This window comes from Pan troglodytes, chromosome 7, assembly GCF_028858775.2.
Source record: "Pan troglodytes isolate AG18354 chromosome 7, NHGRI_mPanTro3-v2.0_pri, whole genome shotgun sequence".
Classification (NCBI taxonomy): Eukaryota; Metazoa; Chordata; class Mammalia; order Primates; family Hominidae; genus Pan; species Pan troglodytes.
Window position 1 is genome coordinate 94415566 of NC_072405.2, and position 25480 is coordinate 94441045.

The following is a 25480-nucleotide window of genomic DNA, read 5'->3' on the forward strand; positions in this document are numbered from 1 at the left end:
CTTAGACTCCCACATCATAATAATGGGAAATTTTAACAGCCCTCTGTAAACATTAGACAGAACAACGAGACAGAAATCTAAAAAGGATATCCAGGAATTGAACTCAGCTCTGCACCAAGCGGACCTAGGAGACATCTACAGAACGCTCCACCCCAAATCGACAGAATATACATGCTTCTCAGCACCACATCACACTTATTTCCACATTGACCACATAGTTGGAAGTAAGGCACTCCTCAGTAAATGTAAAATAACAGAAATTACTACAAACGGTCTTTCAGACCACATTGCCATCAAAGTAGACGTCAGGATAAAGAAACTCACTCAAAACCGCTCAACTGCATGGAAACCGGACAACCTGCTCCTGAATGAGTACTGGGTACATAAGGAAATGAAGGCAGAAAGAAAGATATTCTCTGAAACCAATGAAAACAAAGGCACAACATACCAGAATCTCTGGGTCACATTTAAAGCAGTGTGTAGAGGGAAATTTATAGCACTAATTGCCCACGAGAGAAAGCAGGAAAAATCAAAAATGCATACCCTAACATCACCATTAAAAGAATGAGAGAAGCAAGAGCAAACACATTCAAAAACTAGCAGAAGGCAAGAAATAACTAAGATCTGAGCAGAACTGGTGGAGATAGAGACACAAGAAACCCTTCAACAAATCAATGAATCCAGGAGCGGGTTTTTTGCAGTGATCAACAAAATTGATAGAGCACTAGCAAGACTAAGAAACAAGAGAAGAAAGAAGAATCAAACAGATGCAGTAAAAAATGATAAAGGGGATATCACCACCGATCCCACAGAAATACAAACTACCATCAGACAATACTATCAGCACCTCTAAGCTAATGAACTAGAAAACCTAGAAGAAATGGATAAATTCCTGGACGCATACAACCTCCCCAGAGTAAACCAGGAAGAAGTTGAATGCCTGAGTAGACCACTAACAGGCTCTGAAATTGAGGCAATAATTAACAGCCTATCAAGCAATAAAACTCCAGGACCAGACGGATTCACAGCCGAATTCTACCAGAAGGACAAGGAGGAGCTGGTACCATGCCTTCTGAAACTATTCCAATCAACAGAAAAAGAGGGAATCCTCCCTCACTCATTTCATGAGGCCGGCATCATCCTGATCCCAAAGCCTGAGAGAAACACAACCCAAAAAGAGAATTTTAGGCCTATGTCCCTGAGGAACATCGATGGGAAAATCCTCCCTAAAATACCGGAAAAACGAATCCAGCAGCACATCAAAGGGCTTATCCATCATGATGCAGTGGGCTTCATCCCTGACATGCAAGGCTTGTCCATCATATGCAAAACAATAAACATAATCCAGCATATAATCAGAACCAAAGACAGAAACTGCGTGATTATCTCAACAGATGCAGAAAAGGCCTTTGACAAAATTCAACAGCCCTTCATGCCAACAACTCTCAATAAATTAGGTATTGATGGGACATCTCCCAAAATAATAAGGGCTATTTAGGGCAAACCCACAGCCAATATCATACTGAATGGGCAAAAAGTGGAAGCATTCCCTTTGCAAACTGCCACAAGACAGGGATGCCCTCTCTCACCACTCCTATTCAACATAGTGTTGGAACTTCTGCCCAGGGCAATCAGGCAGGAGAAAGAAATAAAGAGAAATCAATTAGGAAAAGAGGAAGTCCAATTGTCCCTGTTTGCAGATGACATGATTGAATATTTAGAAAACCCCATCGTCTCAGCCCAAAATCTCCTTAAGCTGATAAGCAACTTCAGCAAAGTCTCAGGATACAAAATCGAGGTGCAAAAATCACAAGCATTCTTATACACCAATAACAGGCAAACAGAGAGCCAAATCATGAGTGAGCTCCCATTCACAATTGCTTCAAAGAGAATAAAATGCCTAAGAATCCAACTAACAAGGGATGTGAAGGACCTCTTCAAGGAGAACTACCAAGCATTGCTCCACGAACTAAAAGAGGAGACAAACAAATGGAAGAATATTCCACCATCACGGATTGGAAGAATCAATATCGTGAAAATGGCCATACTGCCCAAGGTAAATTATAGATTCAATGCCATCCCCATCAAACTACCAATGACTTTCTTCACAGAACTGGAAAAAACTGCTTTAAAGCTCATATGGAACCACAAAACGGCCCCCACTGCCAACATATTCCTAAGCCAAAAGAACAACGATGGAGGCATCAAGCTGTCCGACTTCAAGCTACAGTAGAAGGCTACAGTAACCAAAGAGCATGCTATCGGTTGCCGTTTTGGTTACCGTAGACCAATGGAACAGAATAGAGCCCTCAGAAATAATACGACACATCTACAACCATCTGATCTTTGACAAACCTGACAAAAACAAGAAATGGGGAAAGGATTCCCTATTTAAAAAATGGTGCTGGGAAAACAGGCTAGCCATATGTCGAAAGCTGAAATCGGATCCCTTCCTTACACCTTGTACAAAAATTAATTCAAGACAGAAGAAAGACTTAAATGTTAGATCTTAAACCATACAAACCCTAGGAGAAAACCCAGCCAATACCATTGAGGACACAGGCATGTGCAAGGACCTCATGTCTAAAACGCCAAAAGCAATGGCAACGAAAGCCAACATTGACAAACAGCATCTAATTACACTAAAGACGTTCTGCATAGCTAAAGAAACTCCCATGAGAGTGAACAGGCATCCTGCAGAAAGGGAGAAAATTTTTGCAATCTACTCATCTGACAAAGGGCTAATATCCAGAATCTACTAAGAACTCAAACAGAGTTACAAGAGAAACCAAACAAGCCCATCAACAAGTGGGGGAAGGATATAAAGAGACACTTCTCAAAAGAAGACATTTATGCAGCCAACAGACACATGAAAAAATGCTCATCAACACTGGCCATCAGAGAAATGCAAATCAAATCCGCAATGAGATATCATCTCACACCAGGTAGAAGAGCGATCATTAAAACGTCAGGAAACAACAGGTGCTGGAGAGGTAGTGGACAAATAGGAACACTTTTACACTGTTGGTGGGACTGTAAACTAGTTCAACGGTAGTGGAAGATAGTGTGGGGAATCCTCAAGGATCTCGAAATAGAAATACCTTTTGACCCAGCCATCCCATTACTGGGTATATATACCCATAGGATTAGAAATCATGCTGCTAAAAGGACACACGCAGACGTATGTTTATTGCGGCACCATTCACAGTAGCAAAGACTTGGAACCAACCCAGATGTCCATCAATGATAGACTGGATTAAGAAAATGTGGCACAAATACACCATGGAATACTATGCAGCCATGAAAAAGCATGAGTTCATGCCCTTTGGAGGGACACGGATGAAGCTGGAAACCATCATTCTTAGCAAACTATAGCAAGGACAAAAAAACCAAACACCGCATGTTCTCATTCATAGGTGGGAATTGAAGTATGAGAACGCTTGGACACAGAAAGGGGAACATCACACACCGGGGCCTGTCATGGGCGTGGGGAGGGGGAGGGATAGCATTAAGAGATATACCTAATGTAAATGACTAGTGAATGGGTGCAACACACCAACCAGGTGAATCTTGGAAGGCAAAAGCTACTGAATTTAGCGAATTTGTGGAGGCATTCCCAGAAATCAGCCAGGTGAAGTATCACACAACCGAAGACTGCACCACTCCTCTAAGGCAGCACTATGCGGCAAACCCAGACGGCCACTCTTCTCACCCCTCCTCCGTTGGCTGTTCTGGGTAATGTGGTTCAAAAGTCACGTAGGCAACTGCAAAAATAGCTGAAATGGAGTAAGGGCTTCAGGCTGGTGACTAGCAGAGGTCCACCTGACCCCTGTAAGCTGCTGAACAAGAAGGGCTGCCAGAAGTGTCCCCCTAGGGAATTTGGTGGAGACGAAGACCCGCTCACTGGACAAGGGTTCCTCCCAGGAGACGCCCGAGCGGAAGAAACGGGCTGTGAGCCACGCCCTTTCACCCTCCGCTACCCCGCCCTGGGCTGGTGAAGGTGCGCGTAAGGATGAGGACTACTGAGCCCTGAAGAAATAAATCCTTCCCCTTTGACCCCAAGGAGGATTGCCTGTGAGGATCTTCAACGAGTCTACCCGTGTCTAGACACGGGAGCAGGTCTGTCCGGCACAGCACCTCCCTCAAGGAGGAGAAGAGTGAGGAGAAAGGAAACTCAAGTCTGACCATTCTGTCCTGGGAGAGAAGAGGAGGATCTCATCTCTCATCTGTCCAAGCATGGCAAGGAGACTTTCTCTCATCTTTCCAAGCAAGATGACTTTTTATAATTAGGAAACAAAAAGAATTTAGAAGGCATGAAAGCAGCCCGTAAGGTGCATTCCTAAGGACTGCCCATTGAAACTGACAAAATTGCCCTTGTTTGATGAGAGGAATGAGCAGAGCACTGAGGTGGTGAACAGGGATCTAGTGAGACTTTCCCAGCATGTTTCTACCAAAGCTTTCTCTAAGCTTCTCGGAACACTCTCCTAATAAGCAGATGTTTGGCCCTTCAGAAAGTCAACAAGCAAAATGCCTTGAGTGTCCCAAAACACTGATGCCACTGGTGCCAAGATGTTGGCTCCTGACTGGCCTCCTTTTCCTTTGACTGGACCACTGCCACCTCTCGGTAGCCGTCGCTTTGATGATGCTTTCATTCGAGGTCATATTGGTAAAGCCATGTTCCAACTTCCGGTTACAATTTGTCAGAGGGATGCGTCAGGATCGTGATCCCTCCTGTTTAAAATTTCCACTGATAGCTCTCGTCGTAACTGCAGCTGATCTGGGCACAGTGGTTTTCACAGCCACTGCAGGATTCATCTCCCACATCTTCTCACCTCTTCTTGAAACAAGCTATACATTCGTAAAGAGTTCATTTCTTTGGGGTAGTGTCCTTAGAAGCTTTTGTTAAAACATCAATGATTTCTTCATTCTTCCACCCAAGCTTCACCAGAAATTTGATGTTTGCTCTTGCTGCAATTTTCGTGGAATTCATGTTGCTCTGATAGGAGTCCTTTTCAGTGGATGTCTCATCCTTCTCAGTGCCTCAAACTAGATCTAGTTCAGAAAGGTTATAAGAAGTTCGGACAAGTTCATTTGAGTGCAAACCAGTGGAAACCCATGCATAGTTTCTTCACCATGTGCATTTTCTATGAACCTTTTGAAGAACCCCTGTGTTGAACATTGCCCAAGTCGTGGGAGAGAAGTGGGTGCGGTCCACTTCCTGTCCTCAATTTGCCCTCAGCGGAGGAGTGCACAGAGCAGGGAAACGCAACCCCAGAGAGATCCTGCCCTGCAGCATGCAGCAGACTGCTGGCCCAGTCCTGGCTCCATGGGGTGCTGTGTGGGCCCAAGCAAGTTGACCAAACTCCCTGACGCTGAAATGAATCCTAGGTGGCCCAATTCCAGTAGCCATGATAGGACTGCCCTGCAGGGACAGTTAATTAACTCAGGAAAAGCAACCTAGCTCCAAGGTTAGCAACCAGGAGTTCCAGTTGATTCCATTAGTGCACCCCTTGAGGCATTCCCAAGCTGGAGTCTGGTGGAAGATGAGGCTCAGTGTGATTGGATGGAAGCACCAACCTATCAAGGAGAAGTCCCACCCACTCTGCCCTGTGCGTCTATAAAGGCGACGGGTGGCGGGGGCGGCACTCATTGAAGCCGCCAGTTGGGAGAGGAGCAGAGCCAGGCCGGTGCTCCCGAAGGCAGCAAGATGTTGCGAGCCACAGCTCCCTGCTGGTTCCCACCTGGATACCCAGAAGCTAAGAAGGTGGCCGAGGAGGCGGCCCTGGAGGCAAGAAGCCGCCAGTTGGGAGCGGAGCAGAGCCAGGCCGGTGCTCCCGAAGGCAGCAAGATGTTGCGAGCCACAGCTCCCTGCTGGTTCCCACCTGGATACCCAGAAGCTAAGAAGGTGGCCGAGGAGGCGGCCCTCGAGGCTCCAGAATTCCCCCTGCCCTCTCATCAGCCTGCCCAGAGCTTCGGGCTCCGGGTGCCCCAGATGCACAACCAGGCCTCCGCATTTGTGGACATCCAGGCGGAGCCCCAGAACAGGGGTCCGGCGGTGCCCCCAGCGTATCTCAAGATGGTGACGGAGGCGTCCTACTTCCCTGCGCAGAGGGGATCGGCCTGCTGCTTGCCAGCCGCCCCAAGGCTGACAGAGAGGCCCTCGGGAGTCCGCATCTCAGCCCCCAGGAAGAGGAAGACGATCGCCCAGTCTTCCAGCCCTTGCTTGGTCACAGGTTGCACAGATGCCAAGAGAACCCGGGTGGCCAGCAGCAGCCAACGCTCCAGTGGCTCCAAGGTAGGCAGACAGCCAGGGAAGACGCGCAACAGGTCAGGGATGGCATGCAAGACCACCACCACCATCAGCTCTAAGCGAATCGTCCGTCGTCCATCCCTACCGAGTTTGAAGAAACCTATTATCCTCCGAAGGTCTGGGTGCCAAGTCCCCACCGTCCTCCGCCGAGGCTATCTCCAACTGTTCACCGAAGAGTGTCTCAAGTTCTGCGCCTCCAAGCAGGAGGCCGTGGAGAAGGCGCTGAACGAGGAGAAGGTGGCCTACGACTGCAGCCCCAACAAGAACAGGTACCTGAACGTGGTCCTGAACACCCTCAAGAGACTGAAGGGCCTGACCCCCAGCTCCATGCCGGGCCTCAGCAGGGCCGCCCTGTACAGCCGCCTCCAGGAGTTCCTGCTCAGCCAGGACCAGCTCAAGGAGAACGGCTACCCCTTCCCGCACCCCGAGCGGCCCGGAGGCGCCGTCCTCTTCACTGGCCAGGGGAAGGGGCCCGGCGACTCCTCCTGCAGGGTCTGCTGCCGTTGTGGCACCGAGTACCTGGTGTCCTCCTCGGGCCGCTGTGTACGCGACCAGTTGTGTTATTATCACTGGGGGCGGGTCCGCTGGAGCCAGGTGGCTGGAGGCCGGGTTAGCCAGTACACCTGCTGTGCAGCTGCTCCTGGCTCTGTGGGCTGCCAGGTGGCAAAGCAGCACGTGCGGGACGGCCGCAAGGACAGCCTCGATGGCTTCGTGGAGACCTTCAAGAAAGAGTGGTCCAGAGACGCTTATCCAGGAATCTACGCCTTGGACTGTGAGATGTGCTACACCACGCATGGCCTAGAGCTGACCCGCGTCACCGTGGTGGACGCCGACATGCGAGTGGTGTACGACACCTTCGTCAAGCCCGACAACGAGATCGTGGACTACAACACCAGGTTTTCCGGAGTCACCGAGGCCGACGTCGCCAAGACGAGCATCACCTTGCCCCAAGTCCAAGCCATCCTGCTGAGCTTTTTCAGCGCCCAAACCATCCTCATCGGGCACAGCCTGGAGAGCGATCTGCTGGCCCTGAAGCTCATCCACAGCACCGTGCTGGACACGGCCGTGCTCTTCCCGCACTACCTGGGTTTCCCCTACAAGCGTTCCCTCAGGAATCTCGCGGCCGACTACCTGGGACAGATCATCCAGGACAGCCAGGACGGCCACAACTCCAGCGAGGACGCAAACGCCTGCCTGCAGCTGGTGATGTGGAAGGTCCGACAGCGTGCCCAGATCCAGCCACGCCACCGGTCCGCCTCTCCCGCCGCCCTGGCCTGTCCTCGGCCCAAGGCCCCTTCCACAACCGCCATCAGTCCCGAGAGCTCACCCTGTCCACCTCGCCACAAGGCCAAAGAAACCGGAGCAGTCGACGGCAGGAGAGGGCAAAAAGCCAAGAGTAACCCCAACCGGCCACTCCCAGTCCCCCGGAATCCCTGCCGCGGACCCTCGGGCCTGTCCCCATCCCTCTGCCCTTCCCAGACCTCTGTCCTTCCACTAATCGCCTCCCGCAGCACCGAGCCGCCACTCCCAGTCCCCCGAGTCCCTGCCGCGCCCCCTCGCGCCTGTCCACATCCCTCTGCCCATCCGAGACCTCTGTCCTTACACCACTAGCCACCCCACGTGGGACTTCCATGGCCTCTGAGTACAAGTCCAGCCCTCCGGCCCACCAACTTTCTGAATGTGTGCTTACCTGTTTTTCTCGAGAGGCACCACAGTGAGGTGGGTGAAGCACTTAGGCTCTGGAGTTAGATATCTGGGTTCAAGGCCAAATTCCACCACTTATTAGGTTTCTAATATTGCACAGATAATGTCTTTGCGCTTCTACCTTTTGATCCTTAAAGTGTGATCAAAAGAGACTTAGACTCCCAAATCATAATAATGGGAAACTTTAACAGCCCTCTGTAAACATTAGACAGAACAACGAGACAGAAATCTACAAAGGATATCCAGGAATTGAACTCAGCTCTGCACCAAGCGGACCTAGGAGACATCTACAGAACGCTCCACCCCAAATCGACAGAATATACATGCTTCTCAGCACCACATCACACTTATTTCCACATTGACCACATAGTTGGAAGGAAAGCACTCCTCAGTAAATGTAAAATAACAGAAATTACTACAAACGGTCTTTCAGACCACATTGCCATCAAAGTAGACCTCAGGATAAAGAAACTCACTCAAAACCGCTCAACTGCATGGAAACCGGACAACCTGCTCCTGAATGAGTACTGGGTACATAACGAAATGAAGGCAGAAAGAAAGATATTCTCTGAAACCAATGAAAACAAAGGCACAACATACCAGAATCTCTGGGTCACATTTAAAGCAGTGTGTAGAGGGAAATTTATAGCACTAATTGCCCACGAGAGAAAGCAGGAAAAATCAAAAATGCATACCCTAACATCACCATTAAAAGAATGAGAGAAGCAAGAGCAAACACATTCAAAAACTAGCAGAAGGCAAGAAATAACTAAGATCTGAGCAGAACTGGTGGAGATAGAGACACAATAAACCCTTCAACAAATCAATGAATCCAGGAGCGGGTTTTTTGCAGTGATCAACAAAATTGATAGAGCACTAGCAAGAGTAAGAAACAAGAGAAGAAAGAAGAATCAAACAGATGCAGTAAAAAATGATAAAGGGGATATCACCACCGATCCCACAGAAATACAAACTACCATCAGACAATACTATCAGCACCTCTAAGCTAATGAACTAGAAAACCTAGAAGAAATGGATAAATTCCTGGACGCATACAACCTCCCCAGAGTAAACCAGGAAGAAGTTGAATGCCTGAGTAGACCACTAACAGGCTCTGAAATTGAGGCAATAATTAACAGCCTATCAAGCAATAAAACTCCAGGACCAGACGGATTCACAGCCAAATTCTACCAGAAGGACAAGGAGGAGCTGGTACCATGCCTTCTGAAACTATTCCAATCAACAGAAAAAGAGGGAATCCTCCCTCACTCATTTCATGAGGCCGGCATCATCCTGATCCCAAAGCCTGAGAGAAACACAACCCAAAAATAGGATTTTAGGCCTATGTCCCTGAGGAACATCGATGGGAAAATCCTCCATAAAATACCGGAAAAACGAATCCAGCAGCACATCAAAGGGCTTATCCATCATGATGCAGTGGGCTTCATCCCTGACATGCAAGGCTTGTCCATCATATGCAAAACAATAAACATAATCCAGCATATAATCAGAACCAAAGACAGAAACTGCGTGATTATCTCAACAGATGCAGAAAAGGCCTTTGACAAAATTCAACAGCCCTTCATGCCAACAACTCTCAATAAATTAGGTATTGATGGGACATCTCCCAAAATAATAAGGGCTATTTAGGGCAAACCCACAGCCAATATCATACTGAATGGGCAAAAAGTGGAAGCATTCCCTTTGCAAACTGCCACAAGACAGGGATGCCCTCTCTCACCACTCCTATTCAACATAGTGTTGGAACTTCTGCCCAGGGCAATCAGGCAGGAGAAAGAAATAAAGGGAAATCAATTAGGAAAAGAGGAAGTCAAATTGTCCCTGTTTGCAGATGACATGATTGAATATTTAGAAAACCCCATCGTCTCAGCCCAAAATCTCCTTAAGCTGATAAGCAACTTCAGCAAAGTCTCAGGATACAAAATCGAGGTGCAAAAATCACAAGCATTCTTATACACCAATAACAGGCAAACAGAGAGCCAAATCATGAGTGAGCTCCCATTCACAATTGCTTCAAAGAGAATAAAACGCCTAGGAATCCAACTAACAAGGGATGTGAAGGACCTCTTCCAGGAGAACTACCAAGCATTGCTCCACGAACTAAAAGAGGAGACAAACAAATGGAAGAATATTCCACCATCACGGATTGGAAGAATCAATATCGTGAAAATGGCCATACTGCCCAAGGTAAATTATAGATTCAATGCCATCCCCATCAAACTACCAATGACTTTCTTCACAGAACTGGAAAAAACTGCTTTAAAGCTCATATGGAACCACAAAACGGCCCCCACTGCCAACATATTCCTAAGCCAAAAGAACAACGATGGAGGCATCAAGCTGTCCGACTTCAAGCTACAGTAGAAGGCTACAGTAACCAAAGAGCATGCTATCGGTTGCCGTTTTGGTTACCGTAGACCAATGGAACAGAATAGAGCCCTCAGAAATAATACGACACATCTACAACCATCTGATCTTTGACAAACCTGACAAAAACAAGAAATGGGGAAAGGATTCCCTATTTAAAAAATGGTGCTGGGAAAACAGGCTAGCCATATGTCGAAAGCTGAAATCGGATCCCTTCCTTACACCTTGTACAAAAATTAATTCAAGACAGAAGAAAGACTTAAATGTTAGATCTTAAACCATACAAACCCTAGGAGAAAACCCAGCCAATACCATTGAGGACACAGGCATGGGCAAGGACCTCATGTCTAAAACGCCAAAAGCAATGGCAACGAAAGCCAACATTGACAAACAGCATCTAATTACACTAAAGACGTTCTGCATAGCTAAAGAAACTCCCATGAGAGTGAACAGGCATCCTGCAGAAAGGGAGAAAATTTTTGCAATCTACTCATCTGACAAAGGGCTAATATCCAGAATCTACTAAGAACTCAAACAGAGTTACAAGAGAAACCAAACAAGCCCATCAACAAGTGGGGGAAGGATATAAAGAGACACTTCTCAAAAGAAGACATTTATGCAGCCAACAGACACATGAAAAAATGCTCATCAACACTGGCCATCAGAGAAATGCAAATCAAATCCGCAATGAGATATCATCTCACACCAGGTAGAAGAGCGATCATTAAAACGTCAGGAAACAACAGGGGCTGGAGAGGTAGTGGACAAATAGGAACACTTTTACACTGTTGGTGGGACTGTAAACTAGTTCAACGGTAGTGGAAGATAGTGTGGTGAATCCTCAAGGATCTCGAAATAGAAATACCTTTTGACCCAGCCATCCCATTACTGGGTATATATACCCATAGGATTAGAAATCATGCTGCTAAAAGGACACACGCAGACGTATGTTTATTGCGGCACCATTCACAGTAGCAAAGACTTGGAACCAACCCAGATGTCCATCAATGATAGACTGGATTAAGAAAATGTGGCACAAATACACCATGGAATACTATGCAGCCATGAAAAAGCATGAGTTCATGCCCTTTGGAGGGACACGGATGAAGCTGGAAACCATCATTCTTAGCAAACTATAGCAAGGACAAAAAAAGCAAACACCGCATGTTCTCATTCATAGGTGGGAATTGAAGTATGAGAACGCTTGGACACAGAAAGGGGAACATCACACACCGGGGCCTGTCATGGGCGTGGGGAGGGGGAGGGATAGCATTAAGAGATATACCTAATGTAAATGACTAGTGAATGGGTGCAACACACCAACCAGGTGAATCTTGGAAGGCAAAAGCTACTGAATTTAGCGAATTTGTGGAGGCATTCCCAGAAATCAGCCAGGTGAAGTATCACACAACCGAAGACTGCACCACTCCTCTAAGGCAGCACTATGCGGCAAACCCAGACGGCCACTCTTCTCACCCCTCCTCCGTTGGCTGTTCTGGGTAATGTGGTTCAAAAGTCACGTAGGCAACTGCAAAAATAGCTGAAATGGAGTAAGGGCTTCAGGCTGGTGACTAGCAGAGGTCCACCTGACCCCTGTAAGCTGCTGAACAAGAAGGGCTGCCAGAAGTGTCCCCCTAGGGAATTTGGTGGAGACGAAGACCCGCTCACTGGACAAGGGTTCCTCACAGGAGACGCCCGAGCGGAAGAAACGGGCTGTGAGCCACGCCCTTTCACCCTCCGCTACCCCGCCCTGGGCTGGTGAAGGTGCGCGTAAGGATGAGGACTACTGAGCCCTGAAGAAATAAATCCTTCCCCTTTGACCCCAAGGAGGATTGCCTGTGAGGATCTTCAACGAGTCTACCCGTGTCTAGACACGGGAGCAGGTCTGTCCGGCACAGCACCTCCCTCAAGGAGGAGAAGAGTGAGGAGAAAGGAAACTCAAGTCTGACCATTCTGTCCTGGGAGAGAACAGGAGGATCTCATCTCTCATCTGTCCAAGCATGGCAAGGAGACTTTCTCTCATCTTTCCAAGCAAGATGACTTTTTATAATTAGGAAACAAAAAGAATTTAGAAGGCATGAAAGCAGCCCGTAAGGTGCATTCCTAAGGACTGCCCATTGAAACTGACAAAATTGCCCTTGTTTGATGAGAGGAATGAGCAGAGCACTGAGGTGGTGAACAGGGATCTAGTGAGACTTTCCCAGCATGTTTCTACCAAAGCTTTCTCTAAGCTTCTCGGAACACTCTCCTAATAAGCAGATGTTTGGCCCTTCAGAAAGTCAACAAGCAAAATGCCTTGAGTGTCCCAAAACACTGATGCCATGATGTTGGCTCCTGACTGGCCTCCTTTTCCTTTGACTGGACCACTGCCACCTCTCGGTAGCCGTCGCTTTGATGATGCTTTGCATTCGAGGTCATATTGGTAAAGCCATGTTCCAACTTCCGGTTACAATTTGTCAGAGGGATGCGTCAGGATCGTGATCCCTCCTGTTTAAAATTTCCACTGATAGCTCTCGTCGTAACTGCAGCTGATCTGGGCACAGTGGTTTTCACAGCCACTGCAGGATTCATCTCCCACATCTTCTCACCTCTTCTTGAAACAAGCTATACATTCGTAAAGAGTTCATTTCTTTGGGGTAGTGTCCTTAGAAGCTTTTGTTAAAACATCAATGATTTCTTCATTCTTCCACCCAAGCTTCACCAGAAATTTGATGTTTGCTCTTGCTGCAATTTTCGTGGAATTCATGTTGCTCTGATAGGAGTCCTTTTCAGTGGATGTCTCATCCTTCTCAGTGCCTCAAACTAGATCTAGTTCAGAAAGGTTATAAGAAGTTCGGACAAGTTCATTTGAGTGCAAACCAGTGGAAACCCATGCATAGTTTCTTCACCATGTGCATTTTCTATGAACCTTTTGAAGAACCCCTGTGTTGAACATTGCCCAAGTCGTGGGAGAGAAGTGGGTGCGGTCCACTTCCTGTCCTCAATTTGCCCTCAGCGGAGGAGTGCACAGAGCAGGGAAACGCAACCCCAGAGAGATCCTGCCCTGCAGCATGCAGCAGACTGCTGGCCCAGTCCTGGCTCCATGGGGTGCTGTGTGGGCCCAAGCAAGTTGACCAAACTCCCTGACGCTGAAATGAATCCTAGGTGGCCCAATTCCAGTAGCCATGATAGGACTGCCCTGCAGGGACAGTTAATTAACTCAGGAAAAGCAACCTAGCTCCAAGGTTAGCAACCAGGAGTTCCAGTTGATTCCATTAGTGCACCCCTTGAGGCATTCCCAAGCTGGAGTCTGGTGGAAGATGAGGCTCAGTGTGATTGGATGGAAGCACCAACCTATCAAGGAGAAGTCCCACCCACTCTGCCCTGTGCGTCTATAAAGGCGACGGGTGGCGGGGGCGGCACTCATTGAAGCCGCCAGTTGGGAGAGGAGCAGAGCCAGGCCGGTGCTCCCGAAGGCAGCAAGATGTTGCGAGCCACAGCTCCCTGCTGGTTCCCACCTGGATACCCAGAAGCTAAGAAGGTGGCCGAGGAGGCGGCCCTGGAGGCAAGAAGCCGCCAGTTGGGAGCGGAGCAGAGCCAGGCCGGTGCTCCCGAAGGCAGCAAGATGTTGCGAGCCACAGCTCCCTGCTGGTTCCCACCTGGATACCCAGAAGCTAAGAAGGTGGCCGAGGAGGCGGCCCTCGAGGCTCCAGAATTCCCCCTGCCCTCTCATCAGCCTGCCCAGAGCTTCGGGCTCCGGGTGCCCCAGATGCACAACCAGGCCTCCGCATTTGTGGACATCCAGGCGGAGCCCCAGAACAGGGGTCCGGCGGTGCCCCCAGCGTATCTCAAGATGGTGACGGAGGCGTCCTACTTCCCTGCGCAGAGGGGATCGGCCTGCTGCTTGCCAGCCGCCCCAAGGCTGACAGAGAGGCCCTCGGGATTCCGCATCTCAGCCCCCAGGAAGAGGAAGACGATCGCCCAGTCTTCCAGCCCTTGCTTGGTCACAGGTTGCACAGATGCCAAGAGAACCCGGGTGGCCAGCAGCAGCCAACGCTCCAGTGGCTCCAAGGTCGGCAGACAGCCAGGGAAGACGCGCAACAGGTCAGGGATGGCATGCAAGACCACCACCACCATCAGCTCTAAGCGAATCGTCCGTCGTCCATCCCTACCGAGTTTGAAGAAACCTCTTATCCTCCGAAGGTCTGGGTGCCAAGTCCCCACCGTCCTCCGCCGAGGCTATCTCCAACTGTTCACCGAAGAGTGTCTCAAGTTCTGCGCCTCCAAGCAGGAGGCCGTGGAGAAGGCGCTGAACGAGGAGAAGGTGGCCTACGACTGCAGCCCCAACAAGAACAGGTACCTGAACGTGGTCCTGAACACCCTCAAGAGACTGAAGGGCCTGACCCCCAGCTCCATGCCGGGCCTCAGCAGGGCCGCCCTGTACAGCCGCCTCCAGGAGTTCCTGCTCAGCCAGGACCAGCTCAAGGAGAACGGCTACCCCTTCCCGCACCCCGAGTGGCCCGGAGGCGCCGTCCTCTTCACTGGCCAGGGGAAGGGGCCCGGCGACTCCTCCTGCAGGGTCTGCTGCCGTTGTGGCACCGAGTACCTGGTGTCCTCCTCGGGCCGCTGTGTACGCGACCAGTTGTGTTATTATCACTGGGGGCGGGTCCGCTGGAGCCAGGTGGCTGGAGGCCGGGTTAGCCAGTACACCTGCTGTGCAGCTGCTCCTGGCTCTGTGGGCTGCCAGGTGGCAAAGCAGCACGTGCGGGACGGCCGCAAGGATAGCCTCGATGGCTTCGTGGAGACCTTCAAGAAAGAGTGGTCCAGAGACGCTTATCCAGGAATCTACGCCTTGGACTGTGAGATGTGCTACACCACGCATGGCCTAGAGCTGACCCGCGTCACCGTGGTGGACGCCGACATGCGAGTGGTGTACGACACCTTCGTCAAGCCCGACAACGAGATCGTGGACTACAACACCAGGTTTTCCGGAGTCACCGAGGCCGACGTCGCCAAGACGAGCATCACCTTGCCCCAAGTCCAAGCCATCCTGCTGAGCTTTTTCAGCGCCCAAACCATCCTCATCGGGCACAGCCTGGAGAGCGATCTGCTGGCCCTGAAGCTCATCCACAGCACCGTGCTGGACACGGCCGTGCTCTTCCCGCACTACCTGGGTTTCCCCTACAAGCGTTCCCTCAGGAATCTCGCGGCCGACTACCTGGGACAGATCATCCAGGACAGCCAGGACGGCCACAACTCCAGTGAGGACGCAAACGCCTGCCTGCAGCTGGTGATGTGGAAGGTCCGACAGCGTGCCCAGATCCAGCCACGCCACCGGTCCGCCTCTCCCGCCGCCCTGGCCTGTCCTCGGCCCAAGGCCCCTTCCACAACCGCCATCAGTCCCGAGAGCTCACCCTGTCCACCTCGCCACAAGGCCAAAGAAACCGGAGCAGTCGACGGCAGGAGAGGGCAAAAAGCCAAGAGTAACCCCAACCGGCCACTCCCAGTCCCCCGGAATCCCTGCCGCGGACCCTCGGGCCTGTCCCCATCCCTCTGCCCTTCCCAGACCTCTGTCCTTCCACTAATCGCCTCCCGCAGCACCGAGCCGCCACTCCCAGTCCCCCGAGTCCCTGCCGCGCCCCCTCGCGCCTGTCCACATCCCTCTGCCCATCCGAGACCTCTGTCCTTACACCACTAGCCACCCCACGTGGGACTTCCATGGCCTCTGAGTACAAGTCCAGCCCTCCGGCCCACCAACTTTCTGAATGTGTGCTTACCTGTTTTTCTCGAGAGGCACCACAGTGAGGTGGGTGAAGCACTTAGGCTCTGGAGTTAGATATCTGGGTTCAAGGCCAAATTCCACCACTTATTAGGTTTCTAATATTGCACAGATAATGTCTTTGCGCTTCTACCTTTTGATCCTTAAAGTGTGATCAAAAGAGACTTAGACTCCCAAATCATAATAATGGGAAACTTTAACAGCCCTCTGGAAACATTAGACAGAACAACGAGACAGAAATCTACAAAGGATATCCAGGAATTGAACTCAGCTCTGCACCAAGCGGACCTAGGAGACATCTACAGAACGCTCCACCCCAAATCGACAGAACATACATGCTTCTCAGCACCACATCACACTTATTTCCACATTGACCACATAGTTGGAAGGAAAGCACTCCTCAGTAAATGTAAAATAACAGAAATTACTACAAACGGTCTTTCAGACCACATTGCAATCAAAGTAGACCTCAGGATAAAGAAACTCACTCAAAACCGCTCAACTGCATGGAAACCGGACAACCTGCTCCTGAATGAGTACTGGGTACATAACGAAATGAAGGCAGAAAGAAAGATATTCTCTGAAACCAATGAAAACAAAGGCACAACATACCAGAATCTCTGGGTCACATTTAAAGCAGTGTGTAGAGGGAAATTTATAGCACTAATTGCCCACGAGAGAAAGCAGGAAAAATCAAAAATGCATACCCTAACATCACCATTAAAAGAATGAGAGAAGCAAGAGCAAACACATTCAAAAACTAGCAGAAGGCAAGAAATAACTAAGATCTGAGCAGAACTGGTGGAGATAGAGACACAATAAACCCTTCAACAAATCAATGAATCCAGGAGCGGGTTTTTTGCAGTGATCAACAAAATTGATAGAGCACTAGCAAGACTAAGAAACAAGAGAAGAAAGAAGAATCAAACAGATGCAGTAAAAAATGATAAAGGGGATATCACCACCGATCCCACAGAAATACAAACTACCATCAGACAATACTATCAGCACCTCTAAGCTAATGAACTAGAAAACCTAGAAGAAATGGATAAATTCCTGGACGCATACAACCTCCCCAGAGTAAACCAGGAAGAAGTTGAATGCCTGAGTAGACCACTAACAGGCTCTGAAATTGAGGCAATAATTAACAGCCTATCAAGCAATAAAACTCCAGGACCAGACGGATTCACAGCCGAATTCTACCAGAAGGACAAGGAGGAGCTGGTACCATGCCTTCTGAAACTATTCCAATCAACAGAAAAAGAGGGAATCCTCCCTCACTCATTTCATGAGGCCGGCATCATCCTGATCCCAAAGCCTGAGAGAAACACAACCCAAAAATAGGATTTTAGGCCTATGTCCCTGAGGAACATCGATGGGAAAATCCTCCATAAAATACCGGAAAAACGAATCCAGCAGCACATCAAAGGGCTTATCCATCATGATGCAGTGGGCTTCATCCCTGACATGCAAGGCTTGTCCATCATATGCAAAACAATAAACATAATCCAGCATATAATCAGAACCAAAGACAGAAACTGCGTGATTATCTCAACAGATGCAGAAAAGGCCTTTGACAAAATTCAACAGCCCTTCATGCCAACAACTCTCAATAAATTAGGTATTGATGGGACATCTCCCAAAATAATAAGGGCTATTTAGGGCAAACCCACAGCCAATATCATACTGAATGGGCAAAAAGTGGAAGCATTCCCTTTGCAAACTGCCACAAGACAGGGATGCCCTCTCTCACCACTCCTATTCAACATAGTGTTGGAACTTCTGCCCAGGGCAATCAGGCAGGAGAAAGAAATAAAGGGAAATCAATTAGGAAAAGAGGAAGTCAAATTGTCCCTGTTTGCAGATGACATGATTGAATATTTAGAAAACCCCATCGTCTCAGCCCAAAATCTCCTTAAGCTGATAAGCAACTTCAGCAAAGTCTCAGGATACAAAATCGAGGTGCAAAAATCACAAGCATTCTTATACACCAATAACAGGCAAACAGAGAGCCAAATCATGAGTGAGCTCCCATTCACAATTGCTTCAAAGAGAATAAAACGCCTAGGAATCCAACTAACAAGGGATGTGAAGGACCTCTTCAAGGAGAACTACCAAGCATTGCTCCACGAACTAAAAGAGGAGACAAACAAATGGAAGAATATTCCACCATCACGGATTGGAAGAATCAATATCGTGAAAATGGCCATACTGCCCAAGGTAAATTATAGATTCAATGCCATCCCCATCAAACTACCAATGACTTTCTTCACAGAACTGGAAAAAACTGCTTTAAAGCTCATATGGAACCACAAAACGGCCCCCACTGCCAACATATTCCTAAGCCAAAAGAACAACGATGGAGGCATCAAGCTGTCCGACTTCAAGCTACAGTAGAAGGCTACAGTAACCAAAGAGCATGCTATCGGTTGCCGTTTTGGTTACCGTAGACCAATGGAACAGAATAGAGCCCTCAGAAATAATACGACACATCTACAACCATCTGATCTTTGACAAACCTGACAAAAACAAGAAATGGGGAAAGGATTCCCTATTTAAAAAATGGTGCTGGGAAAACAGGCTAGCCATATGTCGAAAGCTGAAATCGGATCCCTTCCTTACACCTTGTACAAAAATTAATTCAAGACAGATGAAAGGCTTAAATGTTAGATCTTAAACCATACAAACCCTAGGAGAAAACCCAGCCAATGCCATTGAGGACACAGGCATGGGCAAGGACCTCATGTCTAAAACGCCAAAAGCAATGGCAACGAAAGCCAACATTGACAAACAGCATCTAATTACACTAAAGACGTTCTGCATAGCTAAAGAAACTCCCATGAGAGTGAACAGGCATCCTGCAGAAAGGGAGAACATTTTTGCAATCTACTCATCTGACAAAGGGCTAATATCCAGAATCTACTAAGAACTCAAACAGAGTTACAAGAGAAACCAAACAAGCCCATCAACAAGTGGGGGAAGGATATAAAGAGACACTTCTCAAAAGAAGACATTTATGCAGCCAACAGACACATGAAAAAATGCTCATCAACACTGGCCATCAGAGAAATGCAAATCAAATCCGCAATGAGATATCATCTCACACCAGGTAGAAGAGCGATCATTAAAACGTCAGGAAACAACAGGTGCTGGAGAGGTAGTGGACAAATAGGAACACTTTTACACTGTTGGTGGGACTGTAAACTAGTTCAACGGTAGTGGAAGATAGTGTGGTGAATCCTCAAGGATCTCGAAATAGAAATACCTTTTGACCCAGCCATCCCATTACTGGGTATATATACCCATAGGATTAGAAATCATGCTGGTAAAAGGACACACGCAGACGTATGTTTATTGCGGCACCATTCACAGTAGCAAAGACTTGGAACCAACCCAGATGTCCATCAATGATAGACTGGATTAAGAAAATGTGGCACAAATACACCATGGAATACTATGCAGCCATGAAAAAGCATGAGTTCATGCCCTTTGGAGGGACACGGATGAAGCTGGAAACCATCATTCTTAGCATACCATAGCAAGGACAAAAAAACCAAACGCCGCATGTTCTCATTCATAGGTGGGAATTGAAGTATGAGAACGCTTGGACACAGAAAGGGGAACATCACACACCGGGGCCTGTCATGGGCGTGGGGAGGGGGAGGGATAGCATTAAGAGATATACCTAATGTAAATGACTAGTGAATGGGTGCAACACACCAACCAGGTGAATCTTGGAAGGCAAAAGCTACTGAATTTAGCGAATTTGTGGAGGCATTCCCAGAAATCAGCCAGGTGAAGTATCACACAACCGAAGACTGCACCACTCCTCTAAGGCAGCACTATGCGGCAAACCCAGACGGCCACTCTTCTCACCCCTCCTCCGTTGGCTGTTCTGGGTAATGTGGTTCAAAAGTCACGTAGGCAACTGCAAAAATAGCTGAAATGGAGTAAGGGCTTCAGGCTGGTGACTAGCAGAGGTCCACCTGACCCCCGTAAGCTGCTGAACAAGAAGGGCTGCCAGAAGTGTCCCCCTAGGGAATTTGGTGGAGACAAAGACCCGCTCACTGGACAAGGGTTCCTCCCAGGAGACGCCCGAGCGGAAGAAACGGGCTGTGAGCCACGCCCTTTCACCCTCCGCTACCCCGCCCTGGGCTGGTGAAGGTGCGCGTAAGGATGAGGACTACTGAGCCCTGAAGAAATAAATCCTTCCCCTTTGACCCCAAGGAGGATTGCCTGTGAGGATCTTCAACGAGTCTACCCGTGTCTAGACACGGGAGCAGGTCTGTCCGGCACAGCACCTCCCTCAAGGAGGAGAAGAGTGAGGAGAAAGGAAACTCAAGTCTGACCATTCTGTCCTGGGAGAGAACAGGAGGATCTCATCTCTCATCTGTCCAAGCATGGCAAGGAGACTTTCTCTCATCTTTCCAAGCAAGATGACTTTTTATAATTAGGAAACAAAAAGAATTTAGAAGGCATGAAAGCAGCCCGTAAGGTGCATTCCTAAGGACTGCCCATTGAAACTGACAAAATTGCCCTTGTTTGATGAGAGGAATGAGCAGAGCACTGAGGTGGTGAACAGGGATCTAGTGAGACTTTCCCAGCATGTTTCTACCAAAGCTTTCTCTAAGCTTCTCGGAACACTCTCCTAATAAGCAGATGTTTGGCCCTTCAGAAAGTCAACAAGCAAAATGCCTTGAGTGTCCCAAAACACTGATGCCATGATGTTGGCTCCTGACTGGCCTCCTTTTCCTTTGACTGGACCACTGCCACCTCTCGGTAGCCGTCGCTTTGATGATGCTTTGCATTCGAGGTCATATTGGTAAAGCCATGTTCCAACTTCCGGTTACAATTTGTCAGAGGGATGCGTCAGGATCGTGATCCCTCCTGTTTAAAATTTCCACTGATAGCTCTCGTCGTAACTGCAGCTGATCTGGGCACAGTGGTTTTCACAGCCACTGCAGGATTCATCTCCCACATCTTCTCACCTCTTCTTGAAACAAGCTATACATTCGTAAAGAGTTCATTTCTTTGGGGTAGTGTCCTTAGAAGCTTTTGTTAAAACATCAATGATTTCTTCATTCTTCCACCCAAGCTTCACCAGAAATTTGATGTTTGCTCTTGCTGCAATTTTCGTGGAATTCATGTTGCTCTGATAGGAGTCCTTTTCAGTGGATGTCTCATCCTTCTCAGTGCCTCAAACTAGATCTAGTTCAGAAAGGTTATAAGAAGTTCGGACAAGTTTATTTGAGTGCAAACCAGCGGAAACCCATGCATAGTTTCTTCACCATGTGCATTTTCTATGAACCTTTTGAAGAACCCCTGTGTTGAACATTGCCCAAGTCGTGGGAGAGAAGTGGGTGCGGTCCACTTCCTGTCCTCAATTTGCCCTCAGCGGAGGAGTGCACAGAGCAGGGAAACGCAGCCCCAGAGAGATCCTGCCCTGCAGCATGCAGCAGACTGCTGGCCCAGTCCTGGCTCCATGGGGTGCTGTGTGGGCCCAAGCAAGTTGACCAAACTCCCTGACGCTGAAATGAATCCTAGGTGGCCCAATTCCAGTAGCCATGATAGGACTGCCCTGCAGGGACAGTTAATTAACTCAGGAAAAGCAACCTAGCTCCAAGGTTAGCAACCAGGAGTTCCAGTTGATTCCATTAGTGCACCCCTTGAGGCATTCCCAAGCTGGAGTCTGGTGGAAGATGAGGCTCAGTGTGATTGGATGGAAGCACCAACCTATCAAGGAGAAGTCCCACCCACTCTGCCCTGTGCGTCTATAAAGGCGACGGGTGGCGGCCGCGGCACTCATTGAAGCCGCCAGTTGGGAGAGGAGCAGAGCCAGGCCGGTGCTCCCGAAGGCAGCAAGATGTTGCGAGCCACAGCTCCCTGCTGGTTCCCACCTGGATACCCAGAAGCTAAGAAGGTGGCCGAGGAGGCGGCCCTGGAGGCAAGAAGCCGCCAGTTGGGAGCGGTGCAGAGCCAGGCCGGTGCTCCCGAAGGCAGCAAGATGTTGCGAGCCACAGCTCCCTGCTGGTTCCCACCTGGATACCCAGAAGCTAAGAAGGTGGCCGAGGAGGCGGCCCTGGAGGCAAGAAGCCGCCAGTTGGGAGCGGAGCAGAGCCAGGCCGGTGCTCCCGAAGGCAGCAAGATGTTGCGAGCCACAGCTCCCTGCTGGTTCCCACCTGGATACCCAGAAGCTAAGAAGGTGGCCGAGGAGGCGGCCCTCGAGGCTCCAGAATTCCCCCTGCCCTCTCATCAGCCTGCCCAGAGCTTCGGGCTCCGGGTGCCCCAGATGCACAACCAGGCCTCCGCATTTGTGGACATCCAGGCGGAGCCCCAGAACATGGGTCCGGCGGTGCCCCCAGCGTGTCTCAAGATGGTGACGGAGGCGTCCTACTTCCCTGCGCAGAGGGGATCGGCCTGCTGCTTGCCAGCCGCCCCAAGGCTGACAGAGAGGCCCTCGGGAGTCCGATTCTCAGCCCCAAGTAAGAGGAAGACGATCGCCCACGCTTCCAGCCCTTGCTTGGTCACAGGTTGCACAGATGCCAAGAGAACCCGGGTGGCCAGCAGCAGCCAACGCTCCAGTGGCTCCAAGGTCGGCAGACAGCCAGGGAAGACGCGCAACAGGTCAGGGATGGCATGCAAGACCACCACCACCATCAGCTCTAAGCGAATCGTCCGTCGTCCATCCCTACCGAGTTTGAAGAAACCTATTATCCTCCGAAGGTCTGGGTGCCAAGTCCCCACCGTCCTCCGCCGAGGCTATCTCCAACTGTTCACCGAAGAGTGTCTCAAGTTCTGCGCCTCCAAGCAGGAGGCCGTGGAGAAGGCGCTGAACGAGGAGAAGGTGGCCTACGACTGCAGCCCCAACAAGAACAGGTACCTGAACGTGGTCCTGAACACCCTCAAGAGACTGAAGGGCCTGACCCCCAGCTCCATGCCGGGCCTCAGCAGGGCCGCCCTGTACAGCCGCCTCCAGGAGTTCCTGCTCAGCCAGGACCAGCTCAAGGAGAACGGCTACCCCTTCCCGCACCCCGAGCGGCCCGGAGGCGCCGTCCTCTTCACTGGCCAGGGGAAGGGGCCCGGCGACTCCTCCTGCAGGGTCTGCTGCCGTTGTGGCACCGAGTACCTGGTGTCCTCCTCGGGCCGCTGTGTACGCGACCAGTTGTGTTATTATCACTGGGGGCGGGTCCGCTCGAGCCAGGTGGCTGGAGGCCGGGTTAGCCAGTACACCTGCTGTGCAGCTGCTCCTGGCTCTGTGGGCTGCCAGGTGGCAAAGCAGCACGTGCGGGACGGCCGCAAGGACAGCCTCGATGGCTTCGTGGAGACCTTCAAGAAAGAGTTGTCCAGAGACGCTTATCCAGGAATCTACGCCTTGGACTGTGAGATGTGCTACACCACGCATGGCCTAGAGCTGACCCGCGTCACCGTGGTGGACGCCGACATGCGAGTGGTGTACGACACCTTCGTCAAGCCCGACAACGAGATCGTGGACTACAACACCAGGTTTTCCGGAGTCACCGAGGCCGACGTCGCCAAGACGAGCATCACCTTGCCCCAAGTGCAAGCCATCCTGCTGAGCTTTTTCAGCGCCCAAACCATCCTCATCGGGCACAGCCTGGAGAGCGATCTGCTGGCCCTGAAGCTCATCCACAGCACCGTGCTGGACACGGCCGTGCTCTTCCCGCACTACCTGGGTTTCCCCTACAAGCGTTCCCTCAGGAATCTCGCGGCCGACTACCTGGGACAGATCATCCAGGACAGCCAGGACGGCCACAACTCCAGCGAGGACGCAAACGCCTGCCTGCAGCTGGTGATGTGGAAGGTCCGACAGCGTGCCCAGATCCAGCCACGCCACCGGTCCGCCTCTCCCGCCGCCCTGGCCTGTCCTTGGCCCCAGGCCCCTTCCACAACCGCCATCAGTCCCGAGAGCTCACCCTGTCCACCTCGCCGCAAGGCCAAAGAAACCGGAGCAGTCGACGGCAGGAGAGGGCAAAAAGGCAAGAGTAACCCCAACCGGCCACTCCCAGTCCCCCGGAATCCCTGCCGCGGACCCTCGGGCCTGTCCCCATCCCTCTGCCCTTCCCAGACCTCTGTCCTTCCACTAATCGCCTCCCGCAGCACCGAGCCGCCACTCCCAGTCCCCCGAGTCCCTGCCGCGCCCCCTCGCGCCTGTCCACATCCCTCTGCCCATCCGAGACCTCTGTCCTTACACCACTAGCCACCCCACGTGGGACTTCCATGGCCTCTGAGTACAAGGCCAGCCCCCCGGCCCACCAGCTTTCTGAATGTGTGCTTACCTGTTTTTCTCGAGAGGCACCACAGTGAGGTGGGTGAAGCACTTAGGCTCTGGAGTTAGATATCTGGGTTCAAGGCCAAATTCCACCACTTATTAGGTTTCTAATATTGCACAGATAATGTCTTTGCGCTTCTACCTTTTGATCTTTAAAGTGTGATCAAAAGAGACTTAGACTCCCACATCATAATAATGGGAAACTTTAACAGCCCTCTGTAAACATTAGACAGAACAACGAGACAGAAATCTAAAAAGGATATCCAGGAATTGAACTCAGCTCTGCACCAAGCGGACCTAGGAGACATCTACAGAACGCTCCACCCCAAATCGACAGAATATACATGCTTCTCAGCACCACATCACACTTATTTCCACATTGACCACATAGTTGGAAGGAAAGCACTCCTCAGTAAATGTAAAATAACAGAAATTACTACAAACGGTCTTTCAGACCACATTGCCATCAAAGTAGACCTCAGGATAAAGAAACTCACTCAAAACCGCTCAACTGCATGGAAACCGGACAACCTGCTCCTGAATGAGTACTGGGTACATAACGAAATGAAGGCAGAAAGAAAGATATTCTCTGAAACCAATGAAAACAAAGGCACAACATACCAGAATCTCTGGGTCACATTTAAAGCAGTGTGTAGAGGGAAATTTATAGCACTAATTGCCCACGAGAGAAAGCAGGAAAAATCAAAAATGCATACCCTAACATCACCATTAAAAGAATGAGAGAAGCAAGAGCAAACACATTCAAAAACTAGCAGAAGGCAAGAAATAACTAAGATCTGAGCAGAACTGGTGGAGATAGAGACACAATAAACCCTTCAACAAATCAATGAATCCAGGAGCGGGTTTTTTGCAGTGATCAACAAAATTGATAGAGCACTAGCAAGACTAAGAAACAAGAGAAGAAAGAAGAATCAAACAGATGCAGTAAAAAATGATAAAGGGGATATCACCACCGATCCCACAGAAATACAAACTACCATCAGACAATACTATCAGCACCTCTAAGCTA

General features: G+C 49.9%; 1 protein-coding gene across 1 annotated transcript; it reads left to right on the plus strand.

The window, feature by feature from the left end:
• Window positions 1-23094: 23094 nt before the first annotated feature.
• Window positions 23095-24042, plus strand: LOC134810759 (exonuclease GOR-like; the record flags this gene model as incomplete). Its single annotated transcript, XM_063816797.1, has 1 exon — window positions 23095-24042. A coding segment is annotated over exon 1 (948 nt), but the record flags the coding sequence as incomplete, so codon positions are not given.
• Between the last annotated feature and the right edge of the window lie 1438 nt (window positions 24043-25480).